Source organism: Triticum dicoccoides, chromosome 1A (assembly GCF_002162155.2).
Source record: "Triticum dicoccoides isolate Atlit2015 ecotype Zavitan chromosome 1A, WEW_v2.0, whole genome shotgun sequence".
NCBI lineage: Eukaryota > Viridiplantae > Streptophyta > Magnoliopsida > Poales > Poaceae > Triticum > Triticum dicoccoides.
In genome coordinates, this window is record NC_041380.1 from 577,227,339 (window position 1) to 577,253,615 (window position 26,277).

The following is a 26,277-nucleotide window of genomic DNA, read 5'->3' on the forward strand; positions in this document are numbered from 1 at the left end:
CTTCATATATGCAACTTCATCTAGTGTATGTTCTAGATGTGTTCAGTTCAAGTTCATATATGCAGATGCTATTTACCTTTTCTCTGTCAGAACGCATGACTTGTTCGATCTCTACTATATTAGTCATGCTTTATCTAGTATTTCTGTTAATAAAATCATTTGGTAAATTGCTCATATTTCCAACAATCCAAAAACCTTATTATAGGCAATTTACCCCAAGTGGTTTTGCTGCTTCCATGAGACCTCCTATATTTGAAGGTATCCACTATAAGAGGTGGCGCGTGAGAGCAGTCTTATGGTTTCAAACCATGAGTTGCTATGACGCCACGCTTGGCAAGCCTGAAGGGGAGTTTGATGCCCAACAGAAACAAGCTTTTCAGAAAATGGATACTCTGTTTAAGGCTGCTCTCTTGAGTGTTCTTGGTGAGAACATAGTTGATGCTTATGTGTCAATTGACAATGGAAAAGATATATGGGACGCACTCGAGGCCAAGTTTGGGGTCTCGGATACCGGCACTGAGCTGTACATCATGGAGCAATTCTATGATTAAAGGATGACTGAAGAGCGCTTCGTGGTTGAGCAAGCTCATGAGATACAGTCATTTGCTAGAGAGCTTGAGCACTTCAACTATATGCTACCGGACAAGTTTGTTGCCGGAGGTATCATCACCAAGCTTCCTCCTTCGTGGAGGAACTTTTCTACCTTACTAAAGCATAAGAGACAGGAGTTTTTCGTTCCAGATCTCATTGCTACTCTTGATGTCGAAGAAAAGGCGAGAGCAAATGACAAACATGCTCGAGGTATTGAGGGAGGATCTAGTGCCAATCTGGTATAGAAGAAGAACTTCCAGCCCCACAAGTTCAAGAACAAGGGCAAGTTTGATGGTAAAGCAAAGTTTGATGGGAAGAACAAGGTTGTGCAACACACGAACTTCAAGAAGAAGAATGACAAGAAGAAAGGTGTTTGTCATGTGTGTGGGGATCCTGATCATTGGGCTCCTAGTTGCCCTAATCGCTATGGCAAGCGTCATCCTGGGGAAGGTGGCAAGACTGCTAATGTTGTCATTGGAGACATTGACATGAAGGATGCTGGGTATGGTATATTTCCCACTATTCTTTCAGTATGTCATTCTCCTGATTGGTTGATTGACACGGGTGCTAATGTGCATGTATGCGGTGATATTTCCATGTTTTTGTCTTATCAGACCATAGGGACTTCAACAGTGCTAATGGGCAACGGTTCAAGTGCTTCTATTCGTGGTGTTGGTACGGTCGATCTGAAGTTTACTTCGGGGAAGATCGTGCGGCTGAAGAACATGCATTATGTCCCCTCCGTCAATAAAAATCTTCTTAGCGGATCTCTTCTGTGTAGAGATGGCTATAAGCTTGTCTTTGAGTCGAATAAATTTATAATATCCAAGTATGGAACCTTTGTTGGTAAAGGCTTTGAGTCAGGAGGCCTGTTTCATTTATCCTTATCAGACGTTTGCAATAAAGTTGTTAATCATGTTTGCAACAATAGTGAATCAAATGTGTGGCATTCACGTCTTTGTCATGTTAACTTTGGTTGTATGTCATGACTAGCGAAGTTGAACTTAATCCCTAGTTTCACCACTGTCAAGGGATCTAAATGTCAAGTTTGTGTGCAAGCTAAGCAACCTCGTAAGCACATGACTGCGAAAACGGGAAATCTTGCACCACCAGAGCTCATACATTCAGATCTATGTGAAATGAATGGTGTTTTGACAAAAGGTGGAAATAAATATTTTATGACATTAATTGATGACTCCACTAGATACTGCCGTGTGTATCTTCTGAAATCTAAGGATGAGACTTTGAATTTTTTCAAGATCTATAAAGCTGACATGGAAAACCAACTTGATCGAAAAATCAAGAGGCTTAGGTCCGACCGTGGTGGAGAGTATTTTCCAATGAATTTGATGCTTTTTGTGTGGAACATGGTATAATCCATGAGAGAACGCCTCCCTACTCACCTCAGTCAAATGGGGTGGCCGAAAGAAAGAACCGCACTCTAACTGATTTGGTTAACGCCATGTTAGACACATTGGGTCTCTCCAAGGCATGGTGCGGGGGAGGCGATATTGACAGCATGTCATGTCCTAAACCAAGTCCCCACAAAGAACAAAGAGATAACTCTATTCGGGGATGGGAGAATAAAAGGTTAAAACTCTCTTATCTGCGAACATGGGGTTGTTTGGCGAAAGTCAATGTTCCAATTCCAAAGAAGCGGAAGTTTGGACCAAAGATTGTGGATTGTGTTTTTCTGGGATATGCTTTTCATAGCACTGGCTATAGATTCTTGGTTGTAAAAGCTGAGATACCTGACATGCATGTTGGTACAATCATGGAGTCGAATGATGCGACTTTCTTTGAAGATATCTTTCCCATGAAGGATATGGCTACCTCATCTAATCAGGAGATGCCTAGTTCATCGAATCAGGAACCAGTTACAATTATCGAACCTGCCATTTCGATGGAACACTTTGAAAGTCCTGTGGAGGAGAACAATGAAGTTTCTAGTAGGAGCAAGAGACAGAGGACTGCAAAGTCCTTTGGTGATGATTTTCTTGTGTATCTCATAGATGACACTCCCAGTTCTATTTCAGAGGCCTATGCATCTGAAGATGCTGACTACTGGAAGGAAGCGGTTCGTAGCGAGATGGATTCCATCCTGGCGAATGAAACTTGGGAGATAACTGATCGTCCTTATGGATGCAAACCTATAGGATGCAAATGGGTATTCAATAAGAAGTTTAGGCCTGATACAAGGCTCGGCTCATGGCTAAGGGTTATACCCAAAAGGAAGGTGAAGACTTCTTTGATACTTACTCACCTGTGGCTCGACTGACCACTATTCGAGTTCTACTTTCACTAGCTGCCTCACATGGTCTTCTCGTTCATCAAATGGATGTTAAGACTGCTTTCCTAAATGGAGAGTTGGACGAAGAAATTTATATGGAACAACCAGATGGGTTTGTACTAGATGGTCAGGAAAGAAAAGTGTGCAAGTTGCTGAAGTCTTTGTATGGACTCAAGCAAGCACCCAAACAGTGGAATGAGAAGTTTGAAAGAACTTTAACAGCTGCAGGCTTTGTTGTAAACGAAGCTGACAAATGTGTGTACTATCGCCATGGTGGGGGCGAGGGAGTTATCCTTTGCTTGTATGTTGACGACGTACTGATTTTCGAAACAAATCTGAATGTTATTAAGGAGGTCAAGGATTTCCTATCTTGTTGTTTTGAGATGAAGGATTTAGGAGTGGCTGATGTCATTCTAAACATCAAGTTGTTGAGAGACGATGATGATGGGATTACATTGCTTCAATCTCACTGCAAGCCTCCTCTCCAACACCATATGATGCGAGTGTGTTACTTCGAAAGAATCGAAGAATTGCTAGAGATCAATTGAAATATTCTCAGATTATTGGCTCGCTTATGTACTTAGCTAGTGCTACAAGACCTGACATCTCTTTTGCTGTTAGCAAACTGAGTCGGTTTGTCTCAAAACCAGGAGATGTGCATTGAAAATCTCTAGAGAGAGTTTTGCGTTATTTGAAAGGCACTGCAAATTATGGAATTCACTACACTGGGCACCCAAAGGTACTTGAAGGGTATAGTGACTCAAACTGGATCTCAGATGCTGATGAGATAAAGGCCACGAGCGGTTATGTATTCACTCATGGAGGTGGCGCTGTTTCTTGGAAGTCTTGCAAGCAGACCGTCTTAACGAGGTCAACAATGGAAGCAGAACTCGCAACACTAGATACAACTACGGTTGAAGCAGATTGGCTTCGCCGGCTCTTGAATGACTTGCCAGTTGTTGAGAAACCTGTACCGGGTATCCTTATGAACTGCGACAATCAAACTATGATCACGAAAGTGAGCAGCTCAAAGGATAACATGAAGTCATCAAGACACATTCAGAGAAGGTTAAAGTCTGTCAGGAAAATGAGAAACTCCAGAGTTATTGCATTGGATTATATCCAAACGTCTAAAAATCTGGCAGATCCTTTTACTAAGGGTCTATCACGTAATGTGATAGATAATGCGTCGAGGGAGATGGGTATGAGACCCACAATATGAGTTGTTCACAGTGGTAACCTATTCTTTGTGATCGGAGATCCCGTGAATTAGATGTGGAAGACAAGCTGTTGGTCAACTGAGAGGAGAGTATCCTTACTATTAACAATACCACTCCATGAAGATGCACTACTCTTCTAATCTGCATGGTAGGTTGATGTATATCTTAATGTGTTCTAAGTGGCTCTTTTAAGCAGAGATGTTGTCCTGCAGAACATCTTTTGAAGAACACACCTATATGAGTCTGATTGTTAAACGTCGCAATCTATGTGAGTAGGGTTCTCTCTAGTAAACTCATGAAAGGTCTCGGAGTATGACGCATAAGCTCCACCCGCGGGGAAGACCCACGGTAGCCACGTATCGGTCAAGGCTTTATGTGAAGCTAGATTCGCAGAAAACTTGCAGTTCAAGGCCTAGTCCACTTTCAAGTTGCTTACTAGTGTAGCATAGAGTTCTAGGTGGAAGTTCAACTTAACAGCCTCCACTGCAGTACCGGTATATAAAACAGTGTTTTGGAACCAAAGGCAAATTTTGTGTGCCTCTGGGATCTGGTGGGGGATTGCTGGAATTTTGTCTATTTTGGGCCTAGCCCAATAGCAGTGATACGTCTCCAACGCATCTATAATTTTTGATTGCTCCATGCTATATTATCTACTGTTTTGGACATTATTAGGCTTTATTATCCACTTTTATATTATTTTTGGGACTAACCTATTAACCGGAGGCCAAGCCCGTAATTGCTGTTTTCTTGCCTGTTTTAGGGTTTCGAAGAAAAGGAATATCAAACGGAGTCCAAATGGAATGAAACCTTCGGAAACGTGATTTTCTCATCGAATACAACTCAAGAGACTTGAACCCTACGTCAAGACACGTAACAGGAGGCCACGAGGTAGAGGGGCACGCCTACCCCCCAGGCGCGCCCTCCACCCTCGTGGGCCCCCTGTTGCTCCACCGACTTACTTCTTCCTCCTATATATACCCACGTACCACCAAACGATCAGATACGGAGCCAAAAACCTAATTCCACCGCCGCAACTTTCTGTATCCACGAGATCCCATCTTGGGGCCTGTTCTGGAGCTCCGCCGGAGGGGGCATCGATCACGGAGGGCTTCTACATCAACATCATAGCCCTTCCGATGAAGTGTGAGTAGTTTATCTCAGACCTACGGGTCCATAGTTAGTAGCTTGATGGTTTCTTCTCTCTTTTTGGATCTCAAATACAATGTTCTCCCCCTCTATTGTGGAGAACTATTCGATGTAATCTTCTTTTTGTGGTGTGTTTGTTGAGACCGATGAATTGTGGGTTTATGATCAAGTCTATCTATGAATAATATTTGAATCTTCTCTGAATTCTTTTATGTATGATTGGTTATATTTGCAAGTCTCTTCGAATTATCAGTTTGGTTTGGCCTACTAGATTGATCTTTCTTGCAATGGGAGAAGTGCTCAGCTTTGGGTTCAATCTTGCGGTGTCCTTTCCCGGTGACAGTAAGGGCAGCAAGGCACGTATTGTATTGTTGCCATCGAGGATAACAAGATGGGGTTTTCTTCATATTGCATGAGTCTATCCCTCTACATCATGTCATCTTGCTTAGGGAGTTACTCTGTTTTTACTTAATACTCTAGATGCATGCTGGATAGCGGTGGATGAGTGGAGTAATAGTAGTAGATTAAGGCAGGAGTCGGTCTACTTGTCTCGGACGTGATGCCTATATACATGATCATACATAGATATTCTCATAACTACGCTCAATTCTGTCAATTGCTCAACAGTAATTTGTTCACCCATCGTAGAATACTTATGCTCTCGAGAGAAGCCACTAGTGAAACCTATGGCCCCCTGGTCTATCTTTATTATATCAATCTCCTACTACTTAGTTATTTACTTTGCTATTTACATTGCCTTTATTTTACTTTGCATCTTTATCATAAAAATACCAAAAATATTATCTTATCATATCTATCAGATCTCACTCTCGTAAGTGGCCCTATAGGGATTGACAACCCCTATTTGCGTTGGTTGCGAGGATTTTTTTGTTTTGTGCAGGTGCGAGGGACTCGCGCGTAGCCTCCTACTGGATTGATACCTTGATTCTCAAAATTGAGGGAAATACTTACGCTACTTTGCTGCATCATCCCTTCCTCTTCAGGGAAAACCAACGCAGTGCTAAAAGAGGTAGCAAGAAGGATTTCTGGCGCCGTTGCCGGGGAGGTCTACGCAAAAGTCAACATACCAAGTACCCATCACATACCCTTATCTCCTGCATTACATTATTTGTCATTTGCCTCTCGTTTTCCTCTCCCCCCACTTCACCCTTGCCGTTTTATTTGCCCTCTCTCTCTCTATCCTCCCTCTATTTGCCAGCTTGCTTTTTGTTTGCTTGTGTGTTAGTTTGCTTGCTTGTCACGATGGCTCAAGATAATACTAAATTGTGTGACTTCACCAATACCAACAACAATGATTTTATTAGCACTCCGATTGCTCCTCTTACCGATGCTGAATCTTGTGAAATTAATGCTGCTTTGCTGAATCTTGTTATGAAAGATCCGTTCTCCGTCCTTCCTAGTGAAGATGCCGCTACCCATCTAAATAGCTTCGTTGATTTGTGTGACATGCAAAAGAAGAAAGATGTGGATAATGATATTGTTAAATTGAAGCTATTTCCTTTTTCGCTTAGAGATCGTGCTAAAGCCGTGTTTTCGTCTTTGCCTAAAAATAGTATTGATTCATGGATCAAGTGCAAAGATGCTTTTATCTCTAAGTATTTTCCTCCTGCTAAGATCATCTCTCTTAGAAACGATATTATGAATTTTAAGCAACTTGATCATGAACATGTTGCACAAGCTTGGGAGAGAATGAAATTAATGATACGTAATTGCCCTACTCATGGTTTAAATTTATGGATGATTATACAAAAATTTTATGCTGGATTGAATTTTGCTTCTAGAAATCTTTTAGATTCGGCCGCGGGAGGCACTTTTATGGAAATCACTTTAGGAGAAGCTACTAAACTCCTAGATAATATTATGGTTAATTATTCTCGATGGCATACTGAAAGATCTACTAATAAAAAGGTGCATGCGATAGAAGAAATTAATGTTTTGAGTGGAAAGATGGATGAACATATGAAATTATTTGCTAATAATAGTGTTTCTTCTGATCCGAATGATATGCCCTTGTCTACTTTGATTGAGAATAATAATGAATCTATGGATGTGAATTTTGTTGGTAGGAACAATTTTGGTAATAACGCGTATAGAGGAAATTTCAATCCTAGGCCTTATCCTAGTAATCCCTCTAATAATTATGGTAATTCATACAACAATTCTTATGGAAATTTGTCGGGGGACTAATCCACGAGCACCTATGGGACCGGAGGACCGATTCCCTTTCGGTTCGGCGGGGGCGAGGGTCGCACGAAGAGCGGATCGAGGCGAAGCACACGAGCAGTTTACCCAGGTTCGGGCCGCACGGATGCGTAAAACCCTACTCCTGCTTTGTGGTTTGTATTGAGTTCTTGCTCGGGAGCACGGAGTGCTACAGTACACCCCAGCAGCCAACGAGACCGACCGTGAGTGTTCTCTTCCTCCCGCCTCCCCCCTCTACGTTGCGCATGGGCCTCCTTTTATATGCTCAAGGGGTCACCGACAGGTGGCAACGTAGACAAGGGTAAAAATGGAAAGGTGTTGCGGTTGGTACAACTACTTGCTACAGTATATCATACCTAACCCTGACGGCAGGGGACCAGGGCATTAAATGCCCGTCTGCGTCGCCTAAATAGTGCAAAAGGGACCGTCAGGGACGCCACCGCTCGCCACGATGACAATCTTGTCAGTGCCGCTTGCCACCGCGCACCGCTGGCTGCACAGCCTCCCGCCACGTACGCCTGGAAGGGTCCCAGAGCGACACGTTGGTGGATGTGCTGGAGCGCGGGCACAAAGTGGTGGCTTGCCGCGGCAAGCGCCTTGCCGCGGTCGTTGTCTTGTCACGTCTGGGAGCTTGTCGCTCACCGGGCCTTGCCGGGACGCGTGGCACGTCACGGCAAGTTCCTTGAGATGCCTTGGTTGGCCTTCCCGGCAAGCTCCTCTTGCCGGGGTCTTGTCTCCTTGGCTTGGATACTTTGTCCTTGAATGGCTCCAAAGGAACCACGGAGGACCTTGGCGGTCACCCGGCAAGCCTTGCCGCGGGATGCTGCGACTGCCCGTGCACAAGTTCGGGATACTAGGGTACCCCTACTCTAGTACACCGACAAAATTATAATAAGATTCCCTCTGATTTTGATTCTGATATTAAAGAATTTATTACTTTGCAAAAGAATTTTAATGCTATGATTGAAGAAAAATTACTTAAGATTGATGATTTGGCTAGGAACGTTGATAGAATTGCTCTTGATGTTGATTCTTTGAAACTTAGATCTATTCCACCTAAGCATGATATCAATGAGTCTCTCAAAGCCATGATAATTTCCATTGATGAGTGCAAAGAAAGAACCGCTAGGATGCGTGCTAAGAAAGATGCCTTTATAAAAGCGTGTTCTTCTAGTTCCTATGAAAATAATGACGAAGATCTAAAAGTTATAGATGTGTCCCCTAGTAAATCTTTGTTTTGCAATATGAATCTTGATAATGATGGGACTGAATATGATTCACCTTTACCTAGAAGGCGTTCCAAGAATTCTGAATCTTTTAATATTGATGCTAAATTTGATAAAAGTGGGATTGAAGAAATTAAAACCCTAGATGTTGCTAAACCCACTATTATGGATTTCAAGGAATTTAACTATGAAAATTGCTCTTTGATTGATTGTATTTCCTTGTTGCAATCCGTGCTAAATTCTCCTCACGCTTATAGTCAAAATAAAGCGTTCACTAAACATATCGTTGATGCCTTGATGCAATCTTATGAAGAAAAACTTGAATTGGAAGTTTCTATCCCTAGAAAACTTTATGATGAGTGGGAACCAACTATTAAAATTAAAATTAAAGATCATGAATGCTATGCTTTATGTGATTTGGGTGCTAGTGTTTCCACGATTCCAAAGACTTTGTGTGATTTGTTAGGTTTCCGTGATTTTGATGATTGCTCTCTAAACTTGCACCTTGCGGATTCCACTATTAAGAAACCTATGGGAAGAACTAATGATGTTCTTATTGTAGCAAATAGGAATTATGTGCCCATAGATTTTATTGTTCTTGACATAGATTGCAATCCTTCATGTCCTATTATTCTTGGTAGACCTTTCCTTAGAACGATTGGTGCAATTATTGATATGAAGGAAGGAAATATTAGATTCCAATTTCCATTAAGGAAAGGCATGGAACACTTTCCTAGAAAGAAAATTAAATTACCTTATGAATCTACTATGAGAGCCACTTATGGATTGCCTACCAAAGATGGCAATACCTAGATCTATTCTTGCTTGTTATGCCTAGCTAGGGGCGTTAAACGATAGCGCTTGTTGGGAGGCAACCCAATTTTATTTTTATTCCTTGCTTTTTGATCCTATTTAGTAATAAATAAATTATCTAGCCTCTGTTTTGGTTGTGTTTTTTGTGTTTAATTAGTGTCTGTGCCAAGTAGAACCGTTGGGAAGACTTGGGGAAAGTCTTGTTGAGCTTGCTGTAAAAAACAGAAACTTTAGCGCTCACGAGAACTGCTGTCATTTTTATTTGAAAAGTGCTATTTAGTTAATTATTTTTTAAGATGATTAATAGATAAATTCCTCACGTCAAGCAATTTATTTTAGAAGTGTTGGGGTTCCAGATCTTGCGTTAGCTACAGATTACTACAGACTGTTCTGTTTTTGACAGATTCTATTTTTCGTGTGTTGTTTGCTTATTTTGATAAATCTATGGCTAGTAAAATAGTTTATAAACCATAGAGAAGTTATAATACAGTAGGTATAACACCCATATAAATAAATAATGAGTTCATTACAGTACCTTGAAGTGGTCTTTTATTCTCTTTCGCTAACGGAGCTCACGAGATTTTCTACTTTAAGTTTTGTGTTGTGAAATTTTCAAGTTTTGGGTAAAGATTTGATGGATTATGGAACAAGGAGTGACAAGAGCCTAAGATTGGGGATTCCCATGGCACCCCCAAGATAATCTAAGGACACCTAAAAGCCAAAGCTTGGGGATGCCCCGGAAGGCATCCCCTCTTTCGTCTACTTCTATCGGTAACTTTACTTGGAGCTATATTTTTATTTACCACATGATATGTGTTTTGCTTGGAGCATCTTGTATGATTTGATTCTTTGCTTGTTAATTTACCACAATCATCCTTGCTGTACACACCTTTTGAGAGAGCCATACATGATTTGGAATTTGTTAGAATACTCTATGTGCTTCGCTTATATCTTTTGAGTTATATAATTTTGCTCTAGTGCTTCACTTATATCTTTTAGAGCACGGTGGTGGATTTGTTTTATAGAAACTATTGATCTCTCATGCTTCACTTAGATTATTTTGAGAGTCTAAATAGCATGGTAATTTTCTTAAAATCCTAATATGCTTGGTATACAAGATTAATAATAAAAATCTCTTATGAGTTTGTTGAATACTATGATAAGTTTGATACTTGATAATTGTTTTGAGATATGGAGATGGTGATATTAAAGTCGTGCTAGTTGAGTAGTTGTGAATTTGAGAAATACTTGTGTTGAAGTTTGTGATTCCCGTAGCATGCACGTATGGTGAACCGTTATGTGATGAAGTCGGAGCATGATTTATTTATTGATTGTCTTCCTTATGAGTGGCGGTCGGGGACGCGCGATGGTGTTTTCCTACCAATCTATCCCCCTAGGAGCATGCGTGTAATACTTTTCTTTGATAAATTGTAGATTTTTGCAATAAGTATATGAGTTCTTTATGACTAATGTTGAGTCCATGGATTATACGCACTCTCACCCTTCCACCTTTGCTAGCCTCTCTAATACCGCGCACCTTTCACCGGTATCATACACCCACCATATACCTTCCTCAAAACAGCCATCATGCCTACGTATTATGGCATTTCCATAGCCATTCCGAGATATATTTCCATCCAACTTTCCACCGTTCCGTTTATGACATCGTATTTGTGGCAAGGCCACCATTCATAATTCTTTCATACATGTCACTCATGCATCATTGCATATCCCGGTACACCGCCGGAGGCATTCACATAGGGTCATATTTTGTTTTAAGTATCGAGTTGTAATTGTTGAGTTGTAAGAAAAAATAAAAGTGTGATGGTCATCATTATTAGAGCATTGTCCCAGTGAGGAAAGGATGATGGAGACTATGATTCCCCCACAAGTCGGGATGAGACTCCGGACGAAAAATAAATAAAAGAGGCCAAAGAAGCCCAAATAAAAAAAAGAAAAGAGGCTATAAAAAAGGAGAAAAGGCCCAAATAAAAAAAATAAAAAAATGAGAGAAAAAGAGATAAGGGACAATGTTACTATCCTTTTACCACACTTGTGCTTCAAAGTAGCACCATGATCTTCATAGTAGAGAGTCTCTCATGTCATCACTTTCATATACTAGTGGGAATTTTTCATTATAGAACTTGGCTTCTATATTCCAATGATGGGCTTCCTCAAATTGCCCTAGGTCTTCATGAGCAAGCAAGTTGGATGCACACCCACTTAGTTTCTTTTTGAGCTTTCATATACTTATAGATCTAGTGCATCCATTGCATGGCAATCCCTACTCACTCACATTGATATCTATTGATGGGCATCTCCATAGACCGTTGATACGCCTAGTTGATGTGAGACTATCTTCTCATTTTTGTCTTCTCCACAACCACCACTCTATTCCACCTATAGTGCTATATACATGGCTCACGCTCATGTATTGCGTGAAAATTGAAAAAGTTTTGAGAATGTCAAAAGTATGAGACAATTGCTTGGCTTGTCATCGGGGTTGTGCATAATTTAAATATTTTGTGTGGTGAAGATAGAGCATAGCCAGACTATATGATTTTGTAGGGATAACTTTCTTTAGCCATGTTATATTGAGAAGACATAATTGCTTTGTTAGTATGCTTGAAGTATTATTATTTTTATGTCAATATGAACTTTTGTCTTGAATCTTTCGGATCTGAATATTCATACCACAATTAAGAAGAATTACATTAAAATTATGCCAAGTAGCACTCCGCATCAAAAATTCTGTTTTTATCATTTACCTACTCGAGGACGAGCAGGAATTAAGCTTGGGGATGCTTGATACGTCTCCAACATATCTATAATTTTTTATTGCTCCATGCTATATTATCTACTGTTTTGGACATTATTGAGCTTTATTATCCACTTTTATATTATTTTTGGGACTAACCTATTAACTGGAGGCCCAGCCCAAAATTGCTGTTTTTTGCTTGTTTTAGGGTTTCGAAGAAAAGGAATAACAAACAGAGTCCAAACGGAACGAAACCTTCGGGAACGTAATTTTTCCATCGAATACAACTTAGGAGACTTGGACCCTACGTCAAGACACGTAACAGGAGGCCACAAGGTAGGGGGGGCGCGCCTACCCCCCCTCCCCCCAGGCGCGCCCTCCACCCTCATGGGCCCCCTGTTGCTCCACCGACGTACTTCTTCCTCATATATATACCCATGTACCCCCAAATGATCAGATACTGAGCCAAAAACCTAATTCCACCGCCGCAACTTTCTGTATCCACGAGATCCCATCTTGGGGCCTGTTCTGGAGCTCCGCCGGAGGGGGCGTCAATCACGGAGGGCTTCTACATCAACACCATAGCCCTTCCGATGAAGTGTGAGTAGTTTACCTCAGACCTACAGGTCCATAGTTAGTAGCTAGATGGCTTCTTCTCTCTTTTTGGACCTCAAATACAATGTTCTCCCCCTCTCTTGTGGATAACTATTCGATGTAATCTTCTTTTTGCGGTGTGTTTGTTGAGACCAATGAATTGTGGGTTTATGATCAAGTCTATCTATGAATAATATTTGAATCTTCTCTGAATTCTTTTATGTATGATTGGTTATCTTTGCAAGTCTCTTCGAATTATCAGTTTGGTTTGGCCTACTAGATTGATCTTTCTTGCAATGGGAGAAGTGCTTAGCTTTGGGTTCAATCTTGCGGTGTCCTTTCCTGGTGATAGTAATGGCAGCAAGGCACGTATTGTATTGTTGCCATCGAGGATAACAAGATGGGGTTTTCTTCATATTGCATGAGTCTATCCCTCTACATCATGTCATCTTGCTTAAGGCGTTACTCTATTTTTACTTAATACTCTAGATGCATGCTGGATAGCGGTCGATGAGTGGAGTAATAGTAGTAGACGTAGGCAGGAGTCGGTCTACTTGTCTCGAACGTGATGCCTATATACATGATCATACCTAGATATTCTCATAACTATGCTCAATTCTGTCAATTGCTCAATAGTAATTTGTTCACCCACCGTAGAATACTTATGCCCTCGAGAGAAGCCACTAGTGAAACCTATGGCCCCTGGGTCTATCTTTATCATATCAATCTCCTAGTACTTGGTTATTTACTTTGCTATTTACTTTGCCTTTATTTTACTTTGCATCTTTATCATAAAAATACCAAAAATATTATCTTATCATATCTATCAGATCTCACTCTCGTAAGTGGCCCTATAGGGATTGACAACCCCTATTTGTGTTGGTTGCGAGGATTTATTTGTTTTGTGTAGGTGCGAGGGACTCGCGCGTAGCCTCCTACTGGATTGATACCTTGGTTCTCAAAAACTAAGGGAAATACTTACGCTACTTTGCTGCATCATTCCTTCCTCTTCGGGGAAAACCAACGCAGTGCTAAAAGAGGTAGCAAGCAGTTTCAGAAATTCCTAATAAATCCTAGAGGCCCACGCAGCCCATTCGTGCAAGGCAAGAGGTGGAACAAAAGTTTAGTCCCACATTGCTAGTTTAGAGGGAGTTGGACCTCTTTATAGGGGAGGCTCTTTCTCCACATGTATGAGGATGAGAACAAGAGGGACATCCACGCGCGCTCCTCCTCTGCTGCCCGCCTCGCCAAGCCACGCCTCGTCACGACGCGCCGCGGGTTGCGGGAATGAGCCGAGCCGATGTCTAAGTTTTTGCCACGCACGACGGGTATACGTAAGGTCACGCGGGAGCTGAAACGTTTTCTGTAGTGGACACTGAATTCGAACAGCGTGCCTCTTCGGCCGCTGCCTGTTCGCTTCGTCTCCCTCCGTTGCTTCACCTCCCGTCGCAGCCTGTTCGCGTCCCTCTCCTGTGCCTATAAAAGGGAGGTCGCTCCTCCCAGAGAGACACACCAGAACAACGCAATCCTCTCGCCTCCAAGTTCCTGGCCACTGAGCTACTGCTACGATCTTCCTCATCCCGGCTTGCGGCGTGCACCGCAGGTCGGGACAGTAGGCCTCCGGAACCGCACCTTTTGAGTCATGTACGAGAGAAGGGTGATAAGGTTTTTGGGGAGCGCTTCGCGTGACTACTGGCTTCTTCATCACGGACTCCGACGACTACTTCCACGACGACGACTTCTTCCCCGACGTCGACTACCTCAGCAACGACATGGCTAGAGAGGATGTCGATCTCAAGTCAAGTGCTTCTGCTGCTACTGTCCCGTACGTCTTCTTACTCTTTCTGTTAGATGTCCTGTCACAGTTCTTTGCTCTAGTTTCTGCCCTACATATGTTAGGTTCTACTTCATATATGCAACTTCATCTAGTGTCTGTTCTAGATGTGTTCAGTTCAAGTTTATATATGCAGATGCTATTTACCTTTGCTCTGTCAGAACGCATGACTTGTTCGATCTCTACTATATTAGTCATGCTTTATCTAGTATTTCTGTTAATAAAATAATTTGGTAAATTGCTCGTATTTCCAACAGTTATATGTGGGTTCCTTGTGCCAATCAAAACATGGGTAGATGCTAATCATATTTTTGTCGACATATATGTTGTCAATTTTTTCTTCCGTTGCAACTCACGGGCATATGCGCTAGTATATCTCAAATACACAAGTATTAATTTCTTGTATGCACCAAGACAACAAGATAGCATGGACACGTATAGCTAGGGTATGCATTTAGTAGGTGTCTTTCTGTTCCGAATATCCATAATAGATTAAAAGAGACTAATAAATAAAGAAAATACCCTACTGGGTCTGCACAAGGACGCACACTAACACGTTTTCACTTTCCCGGCGTGTGCGCAGGGGTGACCGACGCGGACTACCGAGACCCGGTGGGCATCATGCTTTTCAACCACTCGGAGACAGACTTCGCCATGAAGCCCGACCACCGCGTCACACAGATGATTGTCCAGGTGATTGCGACGCCAGAGGTCACCGAGGTGGAGGGCATTGACGCCACCGTTCGGAGGTCGTCGAGGTGGAGGACCTCGACGCCACCGTTTGGAGGTTGCTGAGGTGAAGGACCTCGACGCCTTGGTAGATTTTCTGGATCGTGAGGACAGCTGTCACATTGTGCCAATATATGTGTAGCCTTGTCAGGTGTCCTCTAAGTGCTGTCACCATTGATGATTTGAGTTGCAATTAATGCTCTTCACAATACGCTCCAACATCCTATCTGAGTGTTGGATTTGAGTTGCTTTCCTAGACTATTTTCTGTACTGCAGCATTTTATGTTTTTATTTTTTAATCCCTAATTAGTTACTAGTAGCATGGGAAAAAAACTGTACACTATTTTTTTGAGGGATAACTGTACGCTACTAGTATTTAAGACAAGCTACTACTATTTCATTAGTAGTAGCGAGGGTTTAAATAGTAATAGCGCGATGACCCGCGCTACTACTAACCAAAAAAACAACTAACCAAAAAACCAACGTTACTAATAGCCTTTTCCCTAGTAGTATCGCCCGAGATACGCCTCCGCAATGTCAAGCTGAAGCAACTCTCCACGCGGAGATGTCCTCGATTCGGCCGTGCCGCCAACGACACTGAGGCCGGCGGAGCTCTCCTCTGGCGAGGAGCAGGGGGACAGGGGTAATGTTAAGCTCGTTTTATGCATTTTCTTTTCATAGGTCCTGGTATGTAGTATGTCTGCCTGCAGCTGCGGAGGAATCGGGCACGACGCCCTTAACCAAGACGCCCGAGCCCGCCTGGCTGGTCGCATCTTCTGCGGCGAATCACATGATCGGCGACGTGAGCCAGCTGACGGATTGCACGCCCGCGCTTGCCGATCTCGTCGTCCAGGTTCCGAACATGGGGCCTAGGCGAGTCCACCGTATTGGGTCGCTGAGCACGCTGACCATGTCTCTCCAGAATGTGTACTACGTCCCTGGGCTTGACAAGAACCTGGTCTCCAGCAGCCAGGGCCGGTCTGAGATTTTGGGGACCCGGGGCAAAACTATAATCCGGAGCCTTTCTTATAAATATCTAGTTAATAATTATTATATGTACATATAATTTATATCAAAGAAAATAATTAAGTGCATCTAAAATAATTGTGCATATCACATAATGTATCACATATTACCTTCAAAATTTTCTCCTTATGCGTTCCTTCTCCTTTGTGATTTGTTGTTGTAACTCTTTATCAATTGTTTCATGCTTGCTCAGTCTAACTCTTATTTCATTCTAAGAGTTCATGTTGGTAATATGGTCGACACTGGCTTCGTGCTCTTTCAGTCTCTCATTAATATGCCTCCAATCACAAAACCAATCATTCCCCATTGCACTCGTGCATTTATCAGAATTGAAAAGCTTACAGGAAAAACAAAACACTGTTTTGCGTGTTTTGAAAAAACTAACCATTTCCTATCACGCACCTCTCCATTGCTCATCTTTGTTGAGTAATAACTATACAAAAAATGTCTTGAATTTTCATCCAAAGGATATTCAGTATTTTCTTCTTCCCTTTTAGGCCCCCTTTTCACTAATATGTCCCTCGCTTTGTTATCAAGATTACCCCAATTGCTTGAATCATAAATATCCACAGTAACCGGTTACTAATCAACACTAGTAGATTCTGCCGTAGATGAATTAAATATGGGCTCATGATCACTCACATTGCTATCATCCATGTTGACGTCAACATTGCCTTCTGTGCGGGTATGACCATCATCTTCCTGATTGCCATTAGTTTGGCCACCCGCAAGAACTATTGCCAACTCGTCTGGATTTCTTGGAGTGCTTGTATCGCTCTTATAATATTTAAAAAAAGATCCACTCAATGCATCTTTCTCCTCATCTGCCTCCTTCTTCCTTTTACTTTTATGACCTCCGGATGGATACTTTCTACCCGAACTTGACATGACCCTGCTCAAATTAAAAGGAACAATTAGCTTTCAAAATTCGCGCAAAGCTAATTAAAATTTTAAATTTTAGATAAAGTACCAAAGATCATCTAATATAATGATAAACTTCTAGGGCCTAATATAGTACCTTCTCTCTGTAATCTAATCGGCAACATGGGCGCAATGATTCGAGCGCCCTAAAAACAATTCGTCAGTTCCCTGTTAAGTTGTTCGATCGATCGAGAAATTGGGAATTGGCGGCTGCTACGAATAAGCCGGATGATTTCCTAGGGTGGTCGATCGAGAAATCATCCGCCTTGCCAATCGTCCAATCTGGACGAGGTGGCCGTTTGATCGTAGCACAACCCAGTCTTCCTTCTCTGCTCTTCTATCCATCAGACGCAAAATCCACCATATGTATCCCTCAACAGCAGCTTCCACGGCAGCACCGGCGGCGCCGCCGGCCCTCCATTGCAACCTAGGCCAGGTTCAACGACCCTCCGGCGTGCTTCACTGCAGCCCAGGCGTAGCTCCATTGCAATCCCGACCAAATTTCAACGACCCTTCGTTGTGCTTCATTGCAACTCCGGCGGCACTTCATTGGAACCCCAACCAAGTTCCGACGACCCTCTGGCATGCTTCACTGCAGCTTCGGCGCGCTTCACTACAACTCTGACGTGCTTCACTGCAGCTCTGGCGGCGCTCCATTGCAGCCTAACGAACCCGGCGACGCTTCATTGCAGCCCCGGCGGCGCCGCGTTGTTTCACTGCAGTGCCACACCGGCACGGCGGGCTCCATCGCAGCAGCCCGTCGGCGGAGCTTCACTGCAAACGTCACCACAGCGCATTGATTCTCTGTTGTAGCATCGGCTGCCCCCGCCGTGCTCCATCGAAGCACCCGATGGCCTCGGCGAAGCTTCACTGGAGCACCACCATCGGCACGGTGGTGCTCCATCGCAGGGCGACGGCGACGTGGTTGCTATGACGAAGCACACGACGGTGACAGTAGATGCTGCACGGCGGCGATGGGATGCTGCGACGCATCACCCGGTGGTGACGGCGACGCGATGGTAATGGTGGATGCTTCGTCGCCTCTTCCTGGCAGCAGCAGCGCGCGACTGACGTTCCGGTGGTCGCCGGGCAGAGTGCAAAGGAGAGAGCCATGTGAGAGGAAACGGGGGGAAAAGATGAGGGAGGGGACGAGTGGAGGAGAGAGCGCTGGAAAAGATAAGATGGGGAGGAAAGCGGTGGGCTCGGGGGAACACGTGGCGAGTGTACAAGACGGCTTATAGCGACAGAAAATCATCCGGTTGATTTGAACACTTTTCCTTGGGAATTAGGATTAGAAAGAAAAGAAATAGGATGAAGATCATGTGAGGGAAGAGGGCGCGACCAGATGTACCTGCCGCAGTCGTCGCGTCGTTCGTGAGGAGGCAGGGTCGAAGAGATTAGACAAACAGGAAAAAAAGGCAGGGAACAACCGATCCAAAGTTACAGGAGGAAATCAATCCAACGATTGCTTTTCCAATCTCCAGTTTCCATGTGACTACGTACAAACATGGGTCAGGCCCAACATATCTTTACTTTCCTAGGCTAGTAGTGATCGGGGCGATCGGCCAGAAGCTGAACGAGGCGCGCTGAGACGTGAGAGATAGATTAGTTTCAGTTTTTCCCGATCGAAGACCTGTATATACATACGTACGTATACCTGGGAGAGGGCCCCTGACTTTTGGGGGCCCCGTTCGCCCCTCCCCAGGACCGGCCCTGCCAGCAGCCAGCTCGCCAAACTTGGCTACACCATGACCCTCGGTCCTTCGGAGTGCCGCGTCACCAAGAATGATCAGGACCAGACCCTTGTGGGGAAGGCTCATTTCACCGATGATTACCTGTCCGAGCTGGACTTCCTCAGGGTTCCTCCCTCCACCGGCTGATGGTGCCCCGCCTGCCATCTATCGACTGTGTGGTTGTCACTGCCTACATCATAGAGGTTGGAGAGTAATGATGAATGCATACATGCCTGCCGCAGTCTTGTTGTAATAATTACATACAAGGTGGATGATTATGTCGTGAGATTGGAGTATTTTTAGATAGTTACCGTGACTTTGAGTACTCTACATTCATTATACCCAGAACATTGCCAATCCAACTACTCCTATATTGAATCCATGAATGGCATGTTCAGTCTGTCATGGCAGGAGGTTGTGTGTACTGATCATACTTCCCTTTTGCTGTTGGTTTGCTACATGAATGATGCCGCCTAGACAGTAGTTAGCCTGGAATTAATGACTCTGGGTTTGAAGGTTTTCATGGTTTCTAGCTTCTCTCGCGAATTCGATAATTCAACCTTCATTTTGCAACTGTCCCATGCTTGAATCTCATTCAAACAGGTTGTTAACGTTGAAACTGATGGGCCTCGCTTAAGAATGAAATGTACTAGTACTAAACTACTAATTGGACTGGTAAGAACTTCCTCTGCTCGTTCCAAAAAATATACATTCATTCTAACTTTTTTTATGCGGTTGCATTCTACCTTTTTTTGTTCACAAGACATCCAAACAATCATTCGTACCGCCGTCGATTTGATCTTGTATCTAATTTTCAGTCAGGTGCCTTCACCGTTTTCGTAACTATGCATCCCTGAATGTGCTTGCCTGTTTTACCGTTGGTACTACCCTGTTGTTTATGGATGCATTCCAGGCCACACCCGCCTGCAAGCCAGAGCTCTGCACATGTTGTAGGCAAAGATGAAAAACGATGAAAGATTAATCTAGTAACAAACTTAACTTGATGAATAATAGCCTTAGGGTCACCAGGAAATCGCCCCGAAAACAAGTTGTTGTCTTCCACAGGGTCCAAATATATGATGCATCAAACCCCAACTTCCACACTGTCACACAGTTGTGACAGATTATATGGAGCCGTTGTGAAACCGTAATTTGTTGTTTATGATGATCAAGCGAAGGTCTAGAGCCTTCAGACGCACATGTGAGGACAATAGGCAGGCTCTCGCAGTCTACCTTTCCAGCAATAGGGTTTCCACCCCCTTTTTGTCTGCAGGAAAGTGCAATCATGGTGAAAAAACTGTGTGTGGTCTTTCACTAAGACCTGTAGTGAATGGTTCTTATAGATCAAGATTCAGGTATATCACCTGCTAATTAATGCAGATAAAGGGCAGCAAAGAAATGATGACCAATTAATCCAGAGATACAATGAGTACAGTTACCAATCCAGAGATACATGGGTACAAACCAGAGAGATACATGGTGCAAGTGAACCACCAAATCAGAAAAAAAAACGGAGATACATGAGTACAACTAGACAGACTTAGAGAGTACACAACTACCAACATCGAAACATGAGTACAACCACCAAACCATGAAAACCGGAGATACATAAGTACAACCAGAGACTGAAGGAAAGTTGTACTCCCTCCGTTCCAAATTACTCGTCGTGGTTTTAGTTCAAATTAGACAGACTCGTCGTGGTTTTAATTTGGAACGGAGGGAGTACATGAGTACAACCACCAATGCAGAGAGAAACATGAGTGCATCCACCAAGCCTGAAAAACAAGAGGCACATGACTACAACGAGAGACCGAAGCAGGAGGGTACAGATCAGCTAGTGAGATGAAAAGCATCATAGCAGAGATTGTTGCAGAGGAAGATGGATGGCAGTTTTTAACGAAGAAGTGACTTGAGATGCTTTTTGACGTCGCTGTTCTTTGTGTGTTCCATGATGATCCATACCAGGGTCGCGAGCTCGCCGCCGCAGCTGAGCTGCTTGGCGTGAGAATCCCTGCTGCACCGCATGGACGCAAACATGAGCAGACGCACCCACGCATCCAAGACAAACTCCAACATATCCCCATGAGGTTTCTGCAAATCTGGAATCCAGTATGCAAGTAGTTCCATCGTACCTTTGCTTTCTCCACCCCTGGACGGTGGGTTTAGCAGCATCTGGCCAAGTTGAGCTCCTCTCCAGACAGTAGTCATATTCAAACCCGGGTCATTAAGATTATCCTTGTCCATCTTTTGAGTTCCTCCCCAGATAGGTGAATTTGGGTCATTAAGACCATCCATGTTATTCAGCATCCACTTGGCAACCATCTCCTTTTCTTTTCTTGCATGACTAGTTGGTATAGCCACTTTCCATATCAACTCCACAGCACGGCGTGTTTTCTCGTGCAGCCCGCCGAGCGTACGCCCTGGTAGCATTTGAGGGCGTTTGGCGACGAGGAACATCATGTAATCTGACATCTGCTCCATCGCCTTCACGAGTTCCTCGGACTTTCCGCCTCCGATACTGGGTCTGCGTGCGAGGAAGACATCGGTGGCGATGTGCCAGATGAGGATGACCTCTTGAAGCTCAAGATGGAACCTCCTATCTTCATCTGACTGATCTGCATGCTTGATGTCAGCAGCTTTCTCGTCATAGTGTTCAGGCGGGGCTTGACAATACCTCAAGTGATGAGTTTGTTGCTCGTAGGATCTGGGAGAGTACTCTGCAACAGCTTGCCTGTCAGGGCGGTGGCATTGACATGGTGGCACATTTACACGAACAAACTGTTCATGGGGCAGCTCGGGACCAGGGAATAAGTGCTTGCACATGTTGATGAACACCAGCTTCTTGACATTGTCTGGAATCTCAAGGCCCCTCGAATGGTCTTCCCATTCATAGCCTCTCGAATTCAACTGGCCTTTTGATTCAGTCGTCAGCCCAGGTATGCTGTATAGGTTGCGCCTGTTTCCAACAGTGCACTGGTCAAACATGTTGCACTGCCCGAAGGTGCCCGCCCACCTCCTGTAGCTTTTGGGCTCTCTGGGACATGCACATGTCCACAACCACAAGGAGAGCCGGGAAAGACGCAGTGACACGACAAACCGACGAAGCTTCGCCCATCTCTCCAGGCACCAAAATTGATGCTTGAACCAGTTGTGTGACATATGTTTGAAGTATGAATGTGTCCAGCCTGACGCTAGTGCTCTCAACAGCGATCTCACATCGTGGAGGAGGGTCGTAACCAGCAATATGTAACTCACAGCTTTATCTATTGGCTCAAGCTTCATGCACTCTTTGCACTGGAGGAAAAACAGCAGGAGCGCAGTGGCGGTGAGGAATGGCGAGGCCAGACGGATGATGTAGCCAGGCAAGGTGTGGACCACGGATGTCTTGGTGTAGAGGATGTCATGCATAAGGGAGAGTTCCATCTCCACCACCTTGCACATACTCTCCCATTGACCCGAGAACATGCTTCTGACTGCATCACGGTCCATGTACTCCACCGAGTAATCAGAAAAGGCACCCTTGCAGATATCGAACAGGCTGTGAGCAACCAACAAGGCTTCCTCGTCTTTCAGACCCTCCAGATTCTTGCCTCCACCATAGTCATCCCTGAAGCTATTGGCATTGGGCTGCAGCTTCCTGAATGACCTCCGGATGCGGCTCAAGTTGCATTGCCTTAGCGCCACCGCACTCTCCGCATACTTGTAAAGGCCCAGCAATAACATGATGAAAGACGCCTGGCGCAACAACCCAGCAGTGGACTCAAGGAGTATATACCTGCACACAATAAATGCGGATCCCACGGACTGCAAGAAAACAAATACACCCGCGCGCAGCCAGAGCTCACTGTCCTCGCTGATGAAGGCGCTGATGTTGTCTGGGCGAGCGTTGTGCAGCAGAAGGAATGGCACCCAGAAGGCGACGATCATCTTCTCGCACGGCGAGGTTTCGAGGTACAGATTGCTGATGACATATGCCGGGCACCACTCAGTCAGCTGGTACGCCAACCACAATAACCCTCTCTTCCAACCTTTGCCTTCACGCCTGCGGCTCTCGGAGAAGGAGGCGAGAATAACATACATAAGGAAGCTGAGAAGCAGCACTATCCGGTACACATAGAAACTCAACCACTTTACATCAGCTTCTATCCATGCTACAGCCATCTTGCTACCCCCTGCAAGCACTGCAATCAAGATTAGTTTGTTACACTGGTATAGCATACATATGCAAGCATGCATCTAGTATGTGTTGCATCTGATGCTACACAGAGGTTAATAAGGAGCAAAAACCAGGATAAAATGTGACACATACCGGCATGCAACAGCTAGCTAGGCAGATCGATGCTTCAACCTTCCGTTCGAGACTGAACTGAAGGCAAGAGTTGCTCCCTAGAGTCTTATCTCTAGAGATGGGACTGGCATATGGTCAGCTCTAAGTTGAGCACTGATCTGATAGCGCCTGTAGAGAGTTTCCTGGTCAGGTTCAGTACGTTCTAGTATTTTGTATTGACCCATTATACTATAGCCATTGCCCATCTATCCATTTTTAGTCCTAAGAAATGCAAGGTTGTCAGAGACGGTTCACTTTACCAGGGGTTGTTGTCGATCTGAACTAGGTTTGGCAGATCCAATCTGCAAAATTCACAATACTTATTGGGACAGCTAATCAACACTGTTCTTTAATTCCACTACGTATATACTGTAGTAGATACTAGTACACACCCACTACCTTGCGTGCACACCATCAGCCAAACAGAAACTAACGACGAATTAGTTAACAAGAATCACCAAGGAGACGGGGCCACATCACATGCTTGCAATGAACCTAGCTAGCACGATAAGCATATGTATATCTGCCTGGCTATCTTGTACAAGAATGGCATAAACAAGAAAAAATATTGATGATTGCCACACGTTTGCTTGTCTGCCATTCTTTCATCACCTCATCGGTGGCACATAAGCAAAAAAAATACAAAATATGTAGTGGCACATGTGAAGAAAAACAGTGTACTACTAGCAATACTCATCGTGGTGCTTGGGCATATGTAGGAACTCGGTAACACCCCTGTTCCCAGTCATACCGAAGACCGCAGCACGCGAAATCTTACACTCAGAGAAGGGAGCAGAATTCACGGCCATTGCCTTGCGGTCCTCCTCGCGACCACCCACGAGGGGAAGGGCGTCGCTGCGGCCTCGATGCCATCCTCTGCGGTCGGCTCGGCACACTCGGCAGAGGGCGCCGTGCTGCCGTCCTCCTTGCTGTTTTTCCATTCTTCTCTGAGTGAATTTCAGAGACCGCTAGTTTTTTGAGTTAAAAAGAAAGGAAGACAGCTAGTTTGGGAACTTTTTTATATAAAAAAATAAAATAAGTTCTGTTGTAAATCTACACACAAGATCTTATAAATTTCCTATACTGCATCCATTTCAATTTGTCGTGCGTACAATTTTCTAAAGAAAATTTCAAATTGGGCTCCCATGGGGCGACTCGGGGACGATGATGCATGAGCGCGGGGGTGGTGGCCCCGGCAGGTGTTGGCGGAGGCGCTGCCTTGTGGTGGAGTGTGGGAGGCCGCCTCGTGTTGGTGGCCGTGGCTCGGTCAACGGTTCGGTTCTGGCAAGATCTGACGTCCACAGGGACGACGACTGTCAGGCCGGTGGCGCGGGCGGCATCGATGCGGTCGTGCGGCATGCGGTGGTGGGTGAGCAGGTTGCTCTCGTTGTGGTAGTCATTGCTTCTTCTGCGGGGTTAGAGCATCTCCAGCCGGCCCCCCAGGCACTTTTTCTCGCGCCGGCAGACATAAATCTTCCCACTCGTCCCCCCAAACTCTCCTTTTTCGCCGGATAAAGTAAAAACTGGCGCCGGCAACCCTAACCCAAACGCAGCAAGTTGGGGGGCACCTGGGGGGGCTAATTTCGCCGTTTTGCAGGCGTTGCCCCACCTGCAGTGAGATATCTTCTCTCTCCCCAACCTTTTCGTCTCTCTCCCCCTACTTTTCTTCCTCCCGTCGCCGCGCGTGCCTCCTTCCAGCTCGCCCTCCTCCGCAGCCGCCATGGCGCGTCCAGTCCTCGTCGACGCCGCCGTCCCCAACGCCCACCTGCATCTCCAGCGAGGCACGCCGTGGCAGAGCAGGTGCCGGTGTCGGGACCGGAGCGTGGAGGCGCGCTCGGTGCACGCGGTGCGCGCGGCGAGAGGCGAGGATGGCGCGGCTCCAGCGGGAGCGGCCGCGCGTGGCGACGGCGAGCGCGCGGTCGGCCACGTCGCGCACCTGGCACGCCGGGGAGGGAACGCCGCCCGCGGCGCGCACGAGGCGCAGCGCGTCGAGCAGCTTGGTCACGCAGCCGACGAGGAGGCGGACGCCATGTTCGGGGAAGAGCACGGGCGGCAGCTCGCGCTGGCCCTGTTCGATGGCAACCCGGCCGGATCGGCGACGACATGCGACCCTCGAGGGCATGTTCATCGACGGATTGGGAGACGGTGTTGGTCGAGTCGGCGAGCGCTCTCGCGAACCAGCGCGCGATGCTACGTCATGTATAACCACGCAGCGGCGGCGAACGCGCAGGCATTCTCCGGCAGCGCGAGCAGCATGGCCTTGCGGCCTCCGGGAGCGCCCATGCTGGCCCTGCCCCGCCGCTGGCGATGTGCAGCGCCGCGCCAGGTGCGGACCCCGGCGTCAATGGTGGTGCCGCCGCCGACGTACATGCAGATGTCCAACATGCAGACGAAGCAGCAGCTTCTGACGGAGGAGCAGCGCCAGCCGGTTCAGCGGTTCAGAGGTGCGTGGGAGGGCAATGAGTGGATGTTTTCTCGACCCCAGACAAAAAATTTCGCCGGCAACCCCTCAAGCAGCAAAAAAATGCCTTTTAAGGGGCTCAACGGCTGGAGATGCTCTTGGACATGCCTGGATCTCCGTCGTCGCCAGTGCTCCTCGTGGGTGGTGGCGTCGGTTGTGGGCGCAGACTGGGAGTTGACTGCAAGTGTGTGACGGTGGCTGCATGTTGCTGGTGGTGGTGGCTGCTTCAGCCAACCAAGGTGGATCAGGCCTTCTTTATGGCCAGCGATGAGCAGAGTCTCCGGCGGCTCCGGTTCATCTGGTTTGGTCGAGGCGTGGTGGCTGATAGTGCCGTACACCGGGGGTGGCTCACCCAAAGGAGCCCAGCCTCAGAATTGATCAAGGG

General features: G+C 45.4%; 1 protein-coding gene and 1 long non-coding RNA gene across 2 annotated transcripts; both read right to left on the bottom strand.

Annotated features, from left to right (window-relative positions):
* Positions 1–16,868: 16,868 nt before the first annotated feature.
* LOC119339833 lies at positions 16,869–18,514 on the bottom strand. Its single transcript, XR_005164233.1, has 2 exons — positions 17,469–18,514; positions 16,869–17,342 (listed from the first exon to the last, which is right to left on the bottom strand). It is a non-coding gene; the product is annotated as an uncharacterized LOC119339833 (long non-coding RNA).
* A 2,377-nt stretch (positions 18,515–20,891) lies between these two features.
* LOC119355850 lies at positions 20,892–23,265 on the bottom strand. The gene has a single exon (XM_037622736.1). The coding sequence runs from the start codon at positions 23,263–23,265 to the stop codon at positions 20,998–21,000; it is 2,268 nt and encodes a 755-aa protein (XP_037478633.1). The 3' UTR covers positions 20,892–20,997.
* Positions 23,266–26,277: the final 3,012 nt, after the last annotated feature.